This window comes from Bos grunniens, chromosome 29 (genome assembly GCF_055505025.1).
Source record: "Bos grunniens cultivar Pamir isolate PY7600 chromosome 29, Bosgru_T2T1.0, whole genome shotgun sequence".
NCBI classification, from domain to species: Eukaryota; Metazoa; Chordata; class Mammalia; order Artiodactyla; family Bovidae; genus Bos; species Bos grunniens.
The window spans coordinates 4,768,035-4,786,805 of record NC_141193.1 but is presented as its reverse complement, the minus strand read 5'-3'; the positions used below and the strand labels follow the sequence as shown (position 1 = coordinate 4,786,805).

At 55.4% G+C, this 18,771-nt stretch overlaps 1 protein-coding gene and 1 long non-coding RNA gene across 19 annotated transcripts in view; both read left to right on the top strand.

Moving 5' to 3' along the window:
* Positions 1–7,948: 7,948 nt before the first annotated feature.
* LOC147341741 (uncharacterized) lies at positions 7,949–12,349 on the top strand. Its single transcript, XR_015157638.1, has 3 exons — positions 7,949–8,074; positions 9,569–9,620; positions 10,134–12,349. It is a non-coding gene; the product is annotated as an uncharacterized LOC147341741 (long non-coding RNA).
* A 1,427-nt stretch (positions 12,350–13,776) lies between these two features.
* TPCN2 (two pore segment channel 2) overlaps positions 13,777–18,771 on the top strand; it is a 31,097-nt gene continuing 26,102 nt past the window's right edge. For 11 of the 18 annotated variants that reach the window (XR_015157636.1, XR_015157632.1, XR_015157633.1 and 8 more), the window contains exons 1-2: positions 13,777–13,952; positions 18,203–18,267. Coding sequence is in view for 7 of the 18 variants with exons in the window: in XM_086383964.1 (XP_086240090.1) it covers positions 13,841–13,952; positions 18,203–18,267 (177 nt within the window). In the remaining 11 variants the exon portion in view is untranslated. Of the gene's footprint in view, positions 13,953–16,087; positions 16,290–17,271; positions 17,449–18,202; positions 18,268–18,771 lie in introns of those variants that run through there. The other 7 variants (XM_086383965.1, XM_086383971.1, XR_015157637.1 and 4 more) reach the window with 5 other exon arrangements.

The following is an 18,771-nucleotide window of genomic DNA, read 5'->3' as shown; positions in this document are numbered from 1 at the left end:
CTGGGAGCAAACCCCAGTCATCACGTCATTTGATCTGTGGCCTCAGCACGGGATTGAAAAATAAGGAAACCTTTAGAAGACCCCATTTTCATCTTAAAAGTCTACCATGATCATTTCTAAAAGTCATGAAGGTTAATTTCTTAACAAATATTCAGTGTCTGCATTTATTGATTTATTGACAGGATTGTGTGTGTGAATCAGAACCCAACTAGGTGCACGGGTTGATCTGCTTCTTTTTCCTATTTTAAGTTATAGGTTCCCTTGCTGCAACTTCCCTGTTGGTGCAGTGGTAAAGAATCCACCTGCCATGCAGGAAACGTGAGTTCGATACCTGGATTGGGAAGATCCCCCAGAGAAGGAAATAGCAACCCACTCCAGTATGCTTGCCTGGGAAATTCCATGGACCGAGGAGCCTGGCAGGCTGCAGTCCATGGGGTCACAAAGAGTCAGATATGACTGAGCGACTGAACAGCAATAGTCCCCGGCAGCATTTCTCTCTCTGTTTCTCTGTGTCCGAGTTAGATCAGGAAGCAGACATCACATCATCAGGGAAATGAGGGCTTTCATACAGGAAAGTGGGTGGGGCTGGACCATGGACACCTGGAAGGCTGGGACCACAGGATGCGAGAAGCAGTCACTATCGGTCTAGACCCTGGACACTCACCCACCGGTGTGGGTGCAGACACTGGGGAAACGCTTGGTCCAGCGTCCCCTAGGGAGGACCCAGTGGGGCAGGGCAGACAGCCCAGCACAGCCCACCCCTCCCCTTTAACTATGCTTAACTTCTTGTGGGGGGGCTGCAAGAAGTTTGTGTGAGAGGTGGTCCCAGAAAGCACTACCCAGAGATGGGGAAGTGGAACAGGAAGAAAAAGACTCTTGAGAATTCGCTTCTGCCTGGCTTTGAGCCATCTGGTCCTCCGCTCACCAGCCCCCAGCCTCCATCTTTGGGTTACCATGACAATAGCAAGATGTTTGCAGGTGCCCCAGAGAGGGTGACTTGAGGGGGAGAGGACAGGCTGGCAGTCGGGGTCGGGGGGGATGCTGGTGTAAACCCACTCTTGACTTGGGGGGCCAGGAGGGAGGCAGGCAAGGAATGACATTGCACTAAGTACCGGGGTCACTTTCTGTGTTTCCGCTGGGCCCGCTATTGGTGCATGTGGACACCCAAGACAAAAATATGCCTTGATCCCCACATGGAATTAGTCACAGTTTCCATGGGTCTAGTGCAGAATCGGGGAGTTGTTCTCCAGTCTGAGTGCCCTGTTGTCTCCTCTTTGGGGGAGGCCATGTTTCTGAAACTTTCTGGCAGAAGTAGCTGTTTTCCAGATAACACTCAGAATTGTTTAGCTCCTCATACAGCTGTTTGATCTGGAATTTCCCCCCTGAGGCCTGAGCCAGCTGAACAGATTATGCTGATTGGTATGTGTGTATATTTCAAGTCATTAAAAATTAAAAAAAAATAAAATTCCAGTATCTTTTTAAATAAATGATGGTAAAATGCATCTAACAGAAAACTTGACATTTTTAATTGCTTTTTAAAGTAAATTTTTAAAGCTTTGGCTGTTCTGGGTCTTTGCTGCTTTGCGTGGGCTTGCTCCAGTCGCGGTGCTCAGGCTTCTCGTTGCGGCAGCTCCTCTCGTCGCCGCCGAGCGTTAGGCGCGTGGGCTCGGTGGTTGTGGCTCGTGGAATCGTCCTGCCCCTGGGATCGAACCTGTCCATGTCCCCTGACTCAGCAGGTAGATTCTTATCTCCTGGGCCACCAGGAAGTCCCCATTTTTAAGCACACAGCTCTGTGGCCTTAAGTACATTCATGGTGCTGAGCAGCCATCTCCTCCATCATCTTCAAAACTCTTTATCTAGTAAAACTGGAACTCTGTGCCCATTAAACACGAACTCCCCGTCCCCTTCCCCAGCCCCTGGCCCCAGCATCTTATTTTGTCTCCATGAATGTGACGTCTCCAGGGACCTCACACGAGTGGAGTCGTGCAGCATCTGTCCTTTCGTGACTGGCTTATTTCACTTAGCATCACATGCTTGAGGTTCATCTACATGGTAGCAAATGGCAGAACGTCTCTCCTCTTTAAGGCAGAACAACATTTCGCTGTATGGATGGACCACATTCTGTTTATCTGTTCATCTGTCCTTGGACACTTGGATTGCTTCCATATTTGGGTTGCAAATACCTGTTCGAGAGCTTGCTTTCCATTCTCTTGGGGAAATACCCAGAATCAGAATTGCTGGGTCACGTGATCTTTCTAATTTTTGGGGGGACCATTTCGCTCCCTGTTTTACATTCCCACCAACACTGCACAAAGCTTCCAATCATTCCACATCCTGACCAACACCAGTTATTTTCTATCCTTTTTTTTCATGATAGCTGTTCTAATGGGTGTGAGGGGATCCCTTAATTTAACTTTTGCATACAGAAAACAATATCTTTCTACCTAACAGAACCCCATTGTCCCCTGTACAATCAAAGATACACTAATTCTCCTTCCAAAAAAGGAGATGCAAAGTTCCACTCTAGGTGGTGTTTTCCAGCTGAGCTGCAATCCCCTTTTATATCTTGTGACTTAAAATACTAGATATTGGTTGAACCAGTGTATTTTTTTTAATTAAAAAAATTTATTTAATTACTCAGTTTTTCTGGGTCTTACTTGCTGTACACAGGACCTTCGGTTTTGACATATGGGATTTAGTTCCCTGACCGGGGACTGAACCTGGGCCCCCTGCATTGGGAGTGCAGCGTCTTAGCCACTGGACCACCGGGGAAGTCCCTTGAGCTGCTATTAACCCACTTTATAGTCATTGGACTATCAACTGGATCTAGGGAGAAAACACAGACAGCCTTAGTCCTGTAATTCCAACTAGGTAGATACACCTTCTTTTTCCTCTTTTCATTCTATACCCATTCCCTTTCCCCATCTGAGCTCATCCTGGTTCTTTGCCTGGTGAGGTGACCAATACTTCATTCCTGAAGGATCTATGCCCTTCATGGGTCATTTAGGTTTCCCCTGGGTTTGTACTGCAGGACATGAGAGTTTTCAGAGATGCCCCAGAGAATCTTCTGGACTCGCTCTCTGTGGCGTTCCCCCTTGGAACCAGGACCAGTCATACCTGCTGGTACAGTAACCCCCTACTTCATCTCTTCTTTAGGCACATAAATGGTATTCTGGAAACAGCAAAGCATCATCACTCAGCCAGTAAAGGGCCATCCCTTCATTCAGTGATGCTTAGGATGATGGGGAACGTGGTGAGACAGAGGAGCCAGCGGCTTAATCCTGATGATACCCTTCATTTGTGGAGAAGTGAGTTCCTTGATGAGAAGCAGTGTGTGTTGTGGGCATATAATAATGGCCAAGAAGCTTCCAGATGTCCATGGATGGAGGTTTCCTCAGGCAGGGAAGGCAAATTCCTGTTCAGATCAAGTGATTATTCCAGGAAAATCGAATCACTGCCCCTTCCATGATGGAAGTGGTCCAGTCAAATCAACCTGCCACCAGGGGGCTGGCAGTCCCCTGGGGAATGATGTCCTCCGATGGGGTAGCTGGGCCCCATAGCAATGGGGGGGTGTTGCTGGTCAGCTTCACTGCAGAGAAGCTTGGGTTGCTGGGCCCAGGCAAAGTAGGGTGGCTGGGGACACAGGCTGGCTGATGCCATCAGACAGACCATCTTGTCCCTCTGATGACAGAGAGTCTCCTCCGTGAAGGTGGCCTCTGGTCAGCACTTACACGAGATACGGACACCTGTCTGGCTGCCTTGTGCCCACTCCGAGAGGCTCTTCCTCTGGCCTCTTCTCCTGACCTCCTGTGACCAACCGTCCAATCTTGTTCCTTCGGAGTCTCTGACCATCCATTAAGCCCTGCTGACAAGGTAGTGTGGACCCACATCTCTGACCTTCTCTCCTTACAAATAGAAGGAGCAACCAGGTGCATGTCTGACATTCTGTCGCTGCTCCCTGCAGGACCACCTCCCTGAGAGGTGTTTCAGGAGTTTCAGAGTAGACAGAGTTTCTGCTGTCTACTCTCAGGGATGCCAGCATATCAGTCAAACCTGAAGTCTTTCTTCCTGGTGCTCTGTTCGTTTTTATAAGGGAATTGGGGGTGACCAAAATATGATAACATCGCTGTTCCATCTTCCCCAAACTGCCTTTGAGTCCACTTGAAATGGAAATGGTACTGAAGAACTGATGCTTTCAAACTGTGACGCTGGAGAAGGCTCTTGACCTTGGACAGCAAGGAGATCAAACCAGTCAAGGCTAAAGGAAATCAACCTTGAATATTCACTGTAAGGACTGACGCTGAAGCTGAAGCTCCAGTCCTTTGGCCACCTGATGCAAAGAGCCGATTCACTGGAAAAGATCCTGATGCTGGGAAAGATTGAAGGCAGAAGGAGAAGGGAGAGGCAGAGGGTGAGATGATTGGATAGCCTCACTGACTCAATGGACATGAGTTCGAGCAAACTCCGGGAGATGGGGAAGGACAGAGGATCCAGGTGTGCTGCAGTCCATGGGGTCGCAAAGAAGCGGACACGACTTAGCGAGTGAAAACCAACAGGAGCAGAAACATCTGTTCTGAAAGTCCTGATGGCATCTTGAAGTGGGCTCTTCAGTAGAAACGAGCAGTGCCACAGAGCAGAGCGTGAGACCCACAGGGGTCTGGGTCTTCCCGGGCCCCCACTGCCAGACTGCCAGGCCCAGTGGAGAGAGCTGTGGGCAGGGCCACCATCACAGCCCTCAGTGCACTCTACTGAGAAGGGCGAGCGGGGCTGGATTCAGCTCCCGCCTGAGCCCTGGGCCCCGAGCTGGTACTGCGGCCTTCCCCCTTCTGTGCCGGTGGGCTCGCTGACCACAGGGAGGGCGAGACGGCCTGTCTTGAAGGTCTCTCTCTGCGGGGGCATTCCCTACCAGGGGGTCTGCAAAGGGGCCTCTCCCTGAGATGGTTAGAGTCATCCCAGGTGAACGTTCGCTCTCCTGGCTCTGAAGTGCCCCAAACCCCTCCCAGCAGAAATTCGGGGTTCCCTCACCTCCGTGGTCACCCATGCTACCTGCAGCCTCACGTGGGGAAGGGCCTCAGGGAGCGGAGGCAGGTGGACAAGCAGAGCCAGGAGTCAAAGGGATCTGGCCAGTTACGGACTCACTGGTCCATCTCAGGTCAGCCCAGCTGGAGGGGCCTCTTGGCAGAGAGACCCCAGGGTGATGACTCTCCAGGAGGAGTCCCCCCAACTTTCCAACCTCCGCCCCAGACAGTTGGGGCGGTTCCTAGTTGCTCAGTTCTCCAGTTGATACAGGCCTTTTCCAACCTCTGTGCTCGTGAGTTCCCCCTACTTGCTGGTCCCTGGAGGACTTCCATCATCTTCAGGGCCCCGTTCAAATGTCACCTCCTCCAGGAAGTCCTCCCCTGAAGCCCTGCCAGAGGACAGGCACACGTCCCGAAGCCGCTCAGTGCAGGATGAATGGGTCCAGTGCGGCTCCCTCAGCCAGCTCTGAAGGGCAGCGAAGTTTCCTTCCCAGCTCCAGCTGCCTGGACGTTGCCAGCTCTCTGAGGAGCTCACGTGTTCCTGAGTCGTGTGGGGACTTCCCCTCCACCCACAGAGCAGACCTTGACCATGACCTGTCAGGTCCACTGGCCTGATTAGATCCCTGGCAGGACCCGCCCTCCTCAGCCTGGATGCTTCCCGGTCCCTCCCCGTCTGGGGACCATTTCCCTGGTCCTGGTGGCCTCTGTCCCTTGGGCCCATGCCCCAAGAGGAGCCTGGGCAGCTGGCCTGGCAGCAAGTTCAAAGTCCGGGCCACTTCCAGGAGTCTGCAGTGTCTGCTCCGTCCCTGCCCTGCAGTCTCCTGCTCACCTTACCTTTTAAGACATGGGGTTGAGACATATTTGTACTGGGTCACCTCCAGTCCCAAGGGATTCCTATGGGCCATGTGGTCTCCTGTCGGGGGGAGGTGTCTTCCCCCTCCCCCTCTAACCCACCCCCTCCAACCACCACATTTGCAAACAATAAATCTCATCACGTTTGTCTCCTGAGCTTCAGACCCTCCAGATGCACCCTGTTGCTCTCAGAAGCAGCTACCCCTTAGCTGGGATGCCGGACCCTGTGGGGTCTGCTGCTGCCCCCTCGCTCTACCTCGGCCCCTCCCCTCCAGCATACTGTCCTCAGCCCGCTGTCGCTCCCCTTAAATGCCATGCCCTCTCCTGCCCTGACCCGTGGGCAACTCCTCCTCATCCTTCAGACCCCAGCTAAAATGTCACCTCCTCCCAGAGGCCCTCCCAGACTGTCTCACGTAAAGATGGCCTCTCTGTGTAGGTTTTTCAGAATTGAGATTTTTGTTTGTTTGTTTTGCTTTATTATGTTTTAATTAATTGATTTATTGAGTTGAGCCGGGCCTTAGTGTAGGTATGTGGGATCTTCAGTCTTCGTGGTGGCAGGCAGGATCTTTTAGCTGTGACATGCAAACTCAGTTGCGGCCTGTGGGATCTAGTTCCCTGACCAGGCATCGAATCCCTAAGACCATAAAGTCTTAGTCACTGGACCACCATGGAAGTCCCTAGAATTCAGATTCAATGAATTTTCTTACCATAAAAATCCCATATACAGAAGAGCCTGGCAGACTACAGTTTATGGGGTTGAAAAGAGTCAGACACGACTGACCCCCAGCCGACACACACACCATAAAACTCACCTCTTTAAAGTATACAATTCAGTGGTTTTTAGTATGTTCACAAGGTTGTGCAACCACCATCGCCCTCTAATTTCAGAACACTCTCATCACCCATAAAAGAAACCTCCTGTCCATCAGCAGTCACTCCCTACTCTCCCTTGCCCCAGGCCCGGCAATCACCAACTTGCCTGTCTCATCTCCGTGGGTTTACCTCTCTTGGACATCTCATATGAATGGAATCCTACAATCCAAGGTCTTATGCATCTGATTCTTCCCCTTAGCGTAATTATTGTCAGGAGTCAGCACCTCGTTCTTTTTTATGGCTAAATAATATGCCCTTGTGTGGGGCTTCCGAGTGGTAAAGAACCTACTTGCCAATGCAGGAGACGAAGGAGACCTGGGTTTGATCCCTGGGTCAGGAAGATCCCCTGGAGGAAGAAATGGCAACCCACTCCAGTACTCCTGCCTGGAAAATCCCCGTGGACAGAGAAGCCTGGTGGGCTACAGTCCGTGTGGCCCAAAAGAGTCAGACGCAACTGGGCGACTAAGAACATAACACGCTCACCAACTCCCAGAGCCTACTCAAACTCATGTCCATCACGTCGGTGATGCCATCCAAGCATCTCATCCTCTGCTGTCCCCTTTTCCTCCCACCTTCAATCTTTCCCAGCATCAGGGTCTTTTCCAATGAGTCAGTTCTTCCCATCAGGTGGCCAAAGTATTGGAGTTTCAGCTTCGGCATCAGTCCTTCCAGTGAATATTCAGGACTGATTTCCTTTAGAATGGACTGGTTGGATCTCCTTGCAGTCCAAGGGACTCTCAAGAGTCTTCTCCAACACCACAGTTCAAAAGCATCATCGTCCCAACCCACCGCCCAAACCCTGTCTTGGGCTCCCAGCCCAGGGGAACCTGGGTATGCTAGCCTGCCCTGGAAAGGCCTCGGATTCCTCCCAGCCTGACATGGCCCCCTGTCTCCCAGGCTCTCATTCAGGCTCCCCATGGGCCTTCTCTCCAGCAGGCACCCCAACCGCGAAGGCTTCTGGGCTCTGCCCTCCTGCCCCTGCCTTGCTGACCCTCGTCACCCACAACTCTTCCCTTGGCCTCTCGGTTCCCATCGCGACCAACGACCCGGGTCTCCCCAGATTCCTGCTGTTTGTGTCATGTGTGGGAGAACTCAAAATAGCCCGTGCAGTCTATGCCCAGCCTGGGAAGCAGATGGTTTTCCCAGGGGCTGGTCCCCAGGGCACACGTGATGTCTTTCTCACCAATGCCCCAGATTTTGGCCCCATGCTCAGCTGACATACTCTCTTCCCAGGCTCCGGAAAGCTTGATGTCCACTGAGTCCCTCACTCACTGTGTGGCTGTAGACAAAGCACGTGACCTCTCTGAGCCTCAGTTTCCCCAAGTGCAAAGGTAGGATCGTTGCTTTGCTAATCTTGGTGGTCATTTCAGGAATGAAGTATGACAAGGGCCTTGAGAATTCTTTGTGATCTTAAAACACTGAGTTACGTTTCTCCCAGAGATGGTGGAGGAGGGAGGCAGGGGAGGAGCAGGAACGGGGTCTGAGGCCCCGTCATATGTCCTTAGTCTCTGCAAATGGGAGTGGCCGCTCTCATTGTCTCCATTTTATGGAAATAGAAACTGAGGCTTGGCAAGGGTGTGGGGCTACTTGAGCTCAGGACGGCGGTTGTGGACAAGGATGTGAATTCAGAGCTGAAAGATTTTCCCTTTGAGGACGGGTGATTTAAATGTTTTTCTACTTGCTTTTTTGTTTTGGTGTTGCCTTATTTGCATATGGGATCTTAGTTTCCTGAACTGGGATTGAACCCGTGTCCCTTGCTTTGTAAGTGCTGAGTCTTAACCACTGAACCACCAGGGAAGCCCTTTCTGTGTGCTTTTAGAAATCATTTGAAACTGTTCTGAAGAGCAGTTTTTGTCTTATTCAATCAACAGGAATGATTCCTAGCATGCAGAAGGTACTCAATAGATGCATGGATGAATGAGTGACTGAATGAGTTAAACCATGAAGCTACAGTGGCTTTATGGGCACATAAACCATGGCCAGAGGAGCCTGGTGGGCTGTAGTCCATGGCGTCGTAGAGTGGGACACGATCGAGTGGCTGAGCACACACACACACAAGCATGCACAAACCACGGGTGTCTGCTTGCCGCTCCTGCAGTTGACAGGGGAGACCCAGCCCCATGGTGAGCATTGGCCTGGTACATCCAGGAAGGAAGTGGATGTGGCCAAGCAGTGTCAGGAGCAGGCCCAGGGCGCTGGTCACAGCCCCAGGCTGGGAGGGTGTCCGGGCCCCTCTCGGGTCTCCTCCACGTCCTGGCGGCCTCCCCAGGGCAGCTCCATTTGTCATTGTTGTTCAGTCTCTGAGTCGTGTCCAACTTTTTGTGACCCCAGGGACTGCAGCACGCCAGGCTTCCCTGTCCTTCACTATCTCCCCAAATTTGCTCAAACTCATGTCCGTTGAGTCAGTGATGCCATCCAATCATCTCATCCTCTGTCGTCCCCTTCTCCTCCTGCCCCCAATCCCTCCCAGCATCAGAGTCTTTTCTAATGAGTCAGCTCTTCGCATCAGGCTGCCAAAGTATTGGAGCTTCAGCTTCATTAGGGCAGAGGTTCCATTATTTCTCTGTAAAACAATGTGGGAATGAGACATGGAACTTGTTGTCCAAACTAACATGGCTGCAAGCATGCATACAGAAGCCGAGGGGGCATTTCTGTCATTCAAACCAAGTTTGGCGTGACCTGTGGGAGAGAAAGTTCTCTGTTGACAGTGTGAGCCTCTAACTCACACTGTCATGCTGTATCAGTGGCCCTGATACGGCATGAGGGATGCCCGGGCTGACCCAAAGTCGCTGTCCCCACCAAGAGGATGCCTTTTTCCACTTCAGGTTCCAAGGGACACAGACGACAAGAGCCACACTGGAAAGGCAGCTTTGCATGGTGGGTGGATTCCTCATTCATTTATAGCATGTGTGGGGAGGGGGTGGCTGGAGATAGGACCCTGGCCCCTGTTGACTCTCAAGTCTGTTTTCTTGCCTGGGGCAGGGCAGGAAATGGAGTTTATGACAAGGATGCGCTTTCTCGTCTGCTTTGCAAACCAGGGATTCTGTGACTGCCTGTGGCTTCCTCTGGGTTGGCCGTGTTTGCAGGGGAGAAGCTGCTGCTCTGTGGCTTTGGAGGGTCACCTGGGCCCATGCCAAGGCCCCCTTGGCCCTGCCCCAGGCCTGGTCTGCTGTGGTCTGTCCTCTTGGGCAGCCTGACTCTCCAGTCTGCATTCCATCCTGAGTGGGTCCTGCACTCCTGGACTCAGGTGGGCTGGATCTGGTGACTTGTTCTAACCAACAGAGCACAGTAGGAGTGATGGGTGTTTCTTCTGAGATTAGGTTCTAGAAGATGGTGATTTCCATCTTGTGAGTCCTCTCTGACTTTTCTCACTTTCTTGTCCTGATGAAGCCGGTTGCCCTGTCATTGGCAGCCCTATGGAGAGGCCATCAGCCAGGGAACTGAGACCCTGGTCCATCAGCCCGTGAGGAACTGAACTCAGCCTATAGCCACTGAGTGAGCCAGGCCCCTGCAGATGTCTGCAGCCTCTGCTTCACCTTGATCACATCCTGCAAGAGACGCAGGGAGGCGTCCAGGTAAGCTGCCTTCAGACTCCAGTCTTGGAAAACCTGGGAGACAAGAGACATGGCTTTAAAATGTGACATTTCGGGGTTATTTGTTACGCAGCTGTAGATAGTCATTATACATATTTTCATTGAATGTGTCTTAGGAAACACATAAGCAGCATGTGAAATTGGGACATTTATTGCTTGTCATTGTTTAGTTGTTGTTTAGTCACTAAATTGTGCCTGACTCTTTGTGACCCCATGGACTGAGGAGCCTTTTGGGATTTCCCAGGCAAGAATACTGGAGTGGGTTGCCATTTCCTTCTCCAGGGGAATCTTCTTGACCAGGGATCAAACCTGTGTCTTCTGCATTGCAGGCAGATTCTTTACCTCTGAGCCACCAGGAAAGGCCATAAGCAGCACATGAAATCGGGATATTTGTGCACAGGAGACCCAAGGGGCCCTGCTCAGCATCAGGCTGTGGATGAGGGCCAGCAGGCCCGTGGCAGGAAGAGGAAGGAGAGAGGAAAATGGGGATGGGGTGTCAGCTGACACCCCGGGTCTCCTGTAGGCTTGCTTCCCAGTCTGGGGCACCAGAAGGACCCACGGACAGAGCTGGTAAGAAGCCTGGTGACCTCCTACAACCTCACCCACAGACAGCAGGAGATCCTGGCGAGCTCTGTCACCTCTGGCCTCGGTTTCCCCATCCCATGGCCTTTTGCGGGGCGTGTGGAGAGAGCCCGCTGAGTCTGCCTCCCTCCCTGCAAGCTTGGGGAATGCCATCACAGCACCCTTTTTCCCTTTTCTGTCGGCCTCCTCCACTGGACCGACAGGGAGCTCAGAGGGCCTGCCGGCCCTCGTCACTGGGCGCCCCACTTTGTCCAGCGCCTGACATGCGTCACCTTGCTTGAACCTTCTCAACAGTCACATGTGTATGATAGTCGCTCAGTCGTGTCCAACTCTTTGTGATCCCAAGGACTGTGTCCCGCCAGGCTCCTCTGTCCATGGGATTCTCCAGGCAAGAATAGCGGAGTGGGTTGCCATTTTCTTCTCCAGGGGATCTTCCCGACTCAGGGACTGAATTCCGGTCTCCTGCACTGGAGGCGAATTCTTTACCGTCTGAGCCACCAGGGAAGTCTACCAGCCACGTGAGGCTGCTGTAAGTCTCTCCCCACTTTATAGATGGGGAGCCAGGCCGAGGGGGTGTGTGACATGCCCTCCGATAGTCCAGCAGCAGAAGCAGCAGTCAGAATGTCACGTCCTAAGCGCCTGTTTTATTCACTGCTGTATCCCAGCACCCAGCCTGGTGTCTGCGGCACAGTAGGTTCTCAGTACACTTGCTGGGCACGACTGGCTGAGTGACGGCTCCTGGTGAACTTCACAGTGGCTGGACGTGGAGGAGGCAGCTCACCCAGGGGCTGGACTTCAGCCAAGGTTACGTTGCCTTTGATGGGTGGCGAGGCGGGGAGCTGTGAGTGCCCAGGGACTCCTGAGGGCCAGTGCAATCCCCTTCAAGCTTCACAGCTGTCTTGGTTTTGTTTTGATCCTATTTCACAGAAGGGGAAACTGAGGCACCCAGAAGGGCCATGACTTGCCTGGAGTAGTAACATAAGACCAGGCTGGTGTCCCTCTGGTTTCACTCCCAGGCCACCACTGCTCCCTTGGCCCTGCCCCTCTTAGCTGGGGCCCCGGGTCCCAGGAGGTGCACACACGGCACTCCAGCAGCCTACCCAGAGGACCCTCCCAGGCTTTACTCCCCCACAGTCTAAGGCTGACCAACTAACTAGTAATGGACATGGCCCAGAGGCCATCTGTCTGCGCCCCAGGGACAGTTTGGTTCTACCAAGGACATACATTGGCATCTCAGAAGACTTGTTCCTGTCTTCCCTTTTGCTAGAGCTCCTGTGTTAACTCTGTGTTCAGCATCCAAACCAGCCTTGCTTGCACCACAAAGTCCACGTAAATGCTTACTCAGCACTGCATTCCATTCTGGCCTCGTGAGTTTGTATAAACATCAAAGGAATTCTTTAATTGCAATAAAGATGAGTCCTTGGGGGATGGGCCATTTTTGCAAAGTGTTAGTTGCTTAGTTGTGTTCGACTCTCTGCAACTCCATGGTCTGTAGCCCACCAGACTCCTCTGTCCATGGGATTCTCCAGGCAAGAACACTGGAGTGTGTTACCATTCCCTTCTCTGGAGGATCTTCCTGACCCAGGGAACAAACCCGGGTCTCCTACACTATAGGCAGATTCTTTACTGTCTGAGCCAAGACGGAAGCCCAGAGCTGTGTGCATCTATTATTTGCTTTTTCAGAATAAAAATATCTTACTTTTTCCCAGGTTTGAAGATACAAACTGATTAAAAAAAAAAAAAAACCCAAACCAAACCCACAAACACGTCCTGCGATTTCTCTCTACCGTCCTGGGATAACCAGTCTTGCCCACCAGGGCTGTATCATCTTTTAAATACTTGCCAAGTGATGGGCTCACTGATTTCATTGTTACTGCAATTTGTGTATCTTTGTTTTAACCAGGTGGAGCTTTGCTTCAAGCACTCATTATTCATATTTCTTCTTTTGTGAGCTTCTGGTTCTTATCCTTCGCCCCTTTCCCATGACCATGATGCTGGGAAAGATTGAGGGCAGGAAAAGTGGGGGACAGAAGATGAGATGGTTGGATGGCATCACCAACTTCAATGGACAGGAATTTGAGCAAACTCTAGATAATGAAGGACAGGGAAGCCTGGTGTGCTGCAGTCCATGGGGTCACAAAGCATCAGACATGACTTAGCGACTGAACACCACCACTTATGGGGAAATTTAATCTTTTTCTTATTTCAGAACTCTGTGGGAGGCAGAATTTTGGGTCCCATGACCTCTCCCTCCCCATCATGCTTGTGGTTGTGGTGGGTTAGATGGCAAAAGAGATTTTGCTGATGTAATTAAGGATACTAATTAGTTGTGTCTGGCTCTTTGCAACCCCATGGACTGCAGCATGCCAGGCTTCCCTGTCCATCACCAACTCCCAGAGCCTACTCAGACTTATGTCTGTTGAGTCGGTGATGCCATCCAACCATCTCATCCTCTGTCCTCCCCTTCTCCTCCCACCTTCGATCTTTCCCAGCATCAGGGTTTTTTCCAATGAGTCAGTTCTTGGCATCAGGTGGCCAAAGTATTGGAGTTTCAGCTTCAGCATCAGTCCTTCCAATGAAGGTGGGTCGAGCTGGCCCAAGAATGAGCATTCCTAACCCGTGCCCACGTGGGGCGGACTGAGCCGGCTGGACCACCCGTTAAGAACGCGCTTCTCCCTGCCCCTAGGCCTTTATAGCCCCTCCCACCAGGAAGTTGAGCCCCGCCCACCAGGGGGCGTGGAGTCGGGTAAGTCCCGCCTCCATGAGCAAGCTCTCCATCCTTACTGGCTGGTGGGAAGGGACGCCCCTTCATCACAGTGCTGTCCCCGCCTCCGCCCGAACCCCGGGGCGGGGGCAATGCGCCTGCGCGGTGGAGCTCGCGTTTAGCGCCTCTGCGCGGTCCGGGTGGCAGGCGGAGACCCTATGGCGGACACCCTGGAAGAGTCGGAACCCCTTTTGAGCCGGGCCCGCGGCGGCAGCGGCCGCGACTGCCCAAGGGGCGTACTCACTTGCAGCAGCGTCCAAGAGAGCCCTGGTGAGCCGCGGCCTGGGGAGGGGCCTGGCCTCGCGGGGGCGGCGCGTCGGGTTCCTGGCGGCCCGTGTCGCGTCCCTGCTGTCGCTGCGGGCGCGCCCCCCTCTCCCCCGGCCGGGGTCCGATCGGGCCTTGAGGAGGGCTGGGCGGCTGCGCCATGCGGACCCCGATCCCGGCCTGGGAGCTGGGGGCGCGGGGTTGCTGGGAGAGGGGGGTGGTCTCTCCCTGCTCCACCGACCGGCTGGACAGAGAGGCCTCGCTCAGCCCGGGAGCAGCCAGCCCCGTCCCCCCGCCCCACCCCCTAGTCCCCTCCGTGGGCTCGGGGCTTCGTACTTTCCGTAGATCGCCTTGGTGACTCCTAGGACGACCTACTTCCGTTTTCCCCAGTTCTTATCGGGGAAAGTGAGGCACAGAGAGGGGCGTTCCCCTACCCAAGGTCACACAGCCAGGAAGTGGCCGAGGTGAAATCCAGCTGGGAGTGAATTGTGAGGCTTCCCAAACCGGGGTGGCTTCCTGCCTTTGCCCTCTGCAGCTCTGGCCTGCCCTTCCTGTTTATCGGCAGAAAGACTGCTAATTCCTGGGGAGGCCTGGGAGGGTGGAGGCTTTCTGTCCCTGTCAGATCCCAGGGGCTTTGGGTGCTGGATTTGGGAGGGAAGGGCTTCAGCCTCCTTTTATGAAGGGGGAAACTGAGACCCCGAGAATGTCCACACCTGGTGCAAGTCACAGCCCGGGGACCTGTCGCAGCGGCTGCTGCCCCGCATGGGTGCTCCTTAAGGGGCCGCCTGGGCTCCTGCCTGTGGGGGCTCTGTACTGTGTGCCCGGCTGTTGGGGTGAGTGCCTGACCGGAGATAGGAAATATGCCCACCTGCCCATCTCAGAGCCTGTCCCAGGACAGTTCTCCATCCAGCCTGTGCCAAGCCTCCCAGGGCCCCGGAAAAGGGACATAGGACATGGTGGTGTTCAGGGGGAGCAGACTTTGTGTCTGGAGGTCCGGGTGCCTTTCTGGTGCTGCCACTTCCTGGCTGTGTGACCTTGGTAGGTCTAACCTTTCTGTTGTTGTTCAGTCTCTCAGTCGTGTCTGGCTCTTGCCGACCCCATGGACTGCAGCACGCCAGGCTTCCCTGTCCTTCACCATCTCCTGGAGTTGGCTCAAACTCACGTCCATTGAATCGATGAAGCCAACCTTTCTGAGTCTTCGTAAAACGGAGGTGGTCACTGGGGCTGCCCTTGAGGGGGGCCTGGTGAGGATTCAGAGAGAGTCTAGGTGCCTGGCCCGGTGGCAGAGTTGGTGCTCACTGGTGCCGATAGCCATTCTGAGCAGAGAACTGTGATCATTGCAGGTCCAGCCCCGGGAGAATGCACAGCCAGGCAGATGAGACCCTCACTGTAGAGACAAGAACCCGGGCAGGCAATGTGGCTGGTGTGGGGGGACTCTGGGGAGGGCTCTTTGTCCAGACCCTGTGGCCTTGGTGAGGGCTTCTGAGAACACAGACAAGACACCCTGTGTTCTGGATTTCCCTGGCCAGGCTGTCCAGCCAGGCTCTGGGGACCCTCACTGAGTTTACCCCCAGCTCCCATGCAGGGCTGCTGGATAGGACCCTGAACTCAGGGTCTGTCTGGCCTACAGCCAGACTCTCGTAGGAACAAAGGTGGGGGAAGGCTGCTGCTGGGTGCCCCTCGGGCCCCAGTGAGCCCCTGTGGTCAGGTCCCGATTCAGCCCCTCCTCATGGACCACGACTGCAGGGTGGGGATAGTCGTTTTCTCTTCCCCTTCCTGGTCAGGGAATGACCCTCTTACTGGTTATGGAAAAGTCAGAGGACAAGGGATTGCTATGCTATAGAAGGGGCTTTGAGAAGAATACTGATAGTGAGTGTTGATGAAGGGCTTACTGTGCATAGCACGTTAGCTACAGTAACCCATTCAGCCTGCACATCAGTCCTGTTGTGTAGGGCCTGCAGGAACTGAGGCACAGCGCAGGAGGGGACTCGCCCAGGGTCACACAGGCCCAGCCAGGGGGTGAGGGGAGCTGGAGCCAGCGCGGGAGGGGATTTATTCTGGGGTGTTGGGAAGGGGAGGCCTGGGGCAGGAGGACCAGGGCAGGGCTGACGTGGGACACAGTGTTTGAACCCTCTTGTCCTCTGTGCTCTGACATCCTCCCTGGTATGCCCAGTGGGGAGACAGGGGTGTGGACAGGTGATTGCCCGCCCCCTGCACCCCACCCTGGGGCAGTGAGTTCCTAGACCGCCAAGCTGCAGGATGATGCTCCTGGCAGGGCTGATGGTGCCTGGGCAAGGGCGTGGAGGCTTTGGAGAGCTTGGCCTTGGTGGAGCCAAGTTTGGGGTGAGTGGCGAGGAGGGCACAGGCTGGAGGAAGCGGCAGGGGAGGAGGCGGGTGGAGTGTGGACTCTCTCCTGGGGTTGGGGGGACCCGGGGGAAGCTATGAGGTGCAGGTGGAAGGCTGCTGCGGGGGGAACAGGAGGACAGGGTGGGAGGGCCCTGGGGGGTCTGGCGCTTCAAGGGCCGGGTGGCCAGAGTTGAGCGAGCCCCTCCAGCGGCCCCCAGTCTGGGTCCTGGAGCAAGCTCTGGGGCCTCTGGCTGCCTGTCTTATGCAGGCAGCTTGTCTCCTTGGGTCCCCTCAAGCCGAGCTCCGTCTCTCACCTGGGTTTTCATGATATGGGGGCCCTCAGACCGTTCTGCCTCCCCGGGTGCCCCTTGGCTGTGGGTCGACAGGCGTCCCCAGCCACTGTGTGCCCCGCGGCGGCCTGGGCTCAGTGGACGCAGCAGGGAGCAAAACCGAGCTGCCTCAGATCGCAGCGTGCCCGGGAGGCTTTCCGGGGAAGCAGCGGTCGCCACCCTCAGAGCCTGCCCCCGGGGAACTCCTGGGGCCCTGGGGGTGAGCGTGGAGGTTGTCTGTGGGGGGACCCCGAGGTGCCGACGGACATGGTGCTTGTTCTCGGTGACACAGCAGGGTGATGGCAGAGTCCCGCCCCCTGTCTCTGTCCATGGTCCCCCATGTCCCCCACTGGTTCCTGGACCCTGCTGCACGGGCTCGGAGGACAGTGACACAGCCTCCCTGGGGACGGCAGACAAGAGTTGGCAGTGGTCTGGAGCTCTGCCCAGGTGTCCAGCGTCCCCTTTCCTGGGCACCTCTCTGCCTCTCTGTCTTCTCTTGGTACCTGTGAAGGGTGGTTTTGGCAGCTGCTGACCTCCAGGGACCAGACGTGAGAGTAGTCTTCAACAGGAATGGTGACTGGTTAGTTTAGCTCGTCTCAAAGCCCTGCGAGCCGCTGGGGGCTGTGTGCCGGCTCTGTGTCCTGGGTACCTGGGCTGCGCCCCGCCCGCCCCCCGCAGCCTCTCTGAGGGGTTCCCTGCCTCCCTGGGCTGCAGCTCCTCATGCCTTTCTCACACCCCTGTGTCAGGGAGGGGTCCCGTGCAGAGTCGGAGCGGCGCCCCTGCTCACCAGGCGGCAGGCAGCACGCCCGGCCAAGGGCACCGACCAGGTGCGCAGCCCGAAGCTCCCTGATGGGGGGACTGGGGTACCGGGCTGAGGTTGGAGCCCTCGACTTGTCCTGCCCAAAGGCCCCTCGTAGTCAGTCCTCCCTGGCCCCTGATGGCCCCTGTCTGGTTGGCAAAGGCTCCCTCGGCTCCTGCCCTTGGGGTGACTTGGCTGTGGCCACCTGGCCCTGTGGGCTCATGACACGAGCCGGGGTGGGGGGGAATTAGGGGGACACGATGACCCCAGAAGGCCCTTCTTAGGTCTCCGTATCTGGTGGAGGGTCACGCAGCACCTCGGGCTTCTAGACGTGACGCTGAAGTGTCAGTGTGAGACCCGTGCCCTTGTTTGGCAGACGGCTGGCTGGGAGCACCACCCCATCTCACAGTCAAGGCAGCTGGGCCGCGGTGTCCTGACAAAGGCCGCCTGGAGGCCCGCGGTGGGTCGGCGTGGGGAGGGGGACCATGAACACAGTCCATGCGCCAGGCCGGCCCTGGGGGTCCTGCACTCACCTTGGGGGCCCAGCTGGGCGGATGTTAACACCTCCATTGGACAGGGGGCGATGGGCACTGCGGGGGCCGCTCCTGTCCTGGGCCCGGAGCCTGTCGTTCAGACCCTGCCCCGCCCAGGGCGCAGGCATCTCATTCCAGAGCCTCTGAAAGGTTGCAGCTAGGTCCTCGCCTTGCTCTCCCCAGGAGTCTTGGGCTGGGCGAGCATCTCCCGATCCCACTCCTCACCCGCCGCGTCCCCTCTGCCCACAGGCGCCGCGGCCAGGCGGGATCTGTGCTTGGACCAGGCTGTGGTCCTCATCGAAGACGCCATCCAGGTGGGTGGGCGGGCGCTTGCCCTGGGGCTTGTGGGGGCTGGGCGGGCGCTGCTCCGCTGGCCCCTTCACCCCTGCCATCCTGGGGCCAAGCTGTGGTTGCTGGGCCGTACGGTCGTTGCCCCCGTGCTGACCGGGATTTAGGGCTTGGTCCCCTCCAACCCTCCTTAGGAGACGTGCGCCAGGTGCCCTTCTGGGTCCCTGGTCACTCATTTTGCCAATTCACCATCTGCCCAGGCCTGTCGTGTGCCGTACTGCTCTGGGTTCTTTGAAAGATACCCAGAGGTGGCATGACCTTCCTTCGCCTGCAGACAACACCCCAGGTTAATCAGGGAGATAGACTGTGGGAGCCAGCTGGGGATGAGGCTGGCGGCATCCTGGAGGGTGACCCAGCTGAGGCGGGGCGGGGTCGGCCTTGCACAGAAGTGAGGAGAGCCTCACGGGCAGACACAGCTGTGTGCACAGTTGTGCATCCAGCAGGCCGGGGTCCGTCCACTGGCTGGCCCC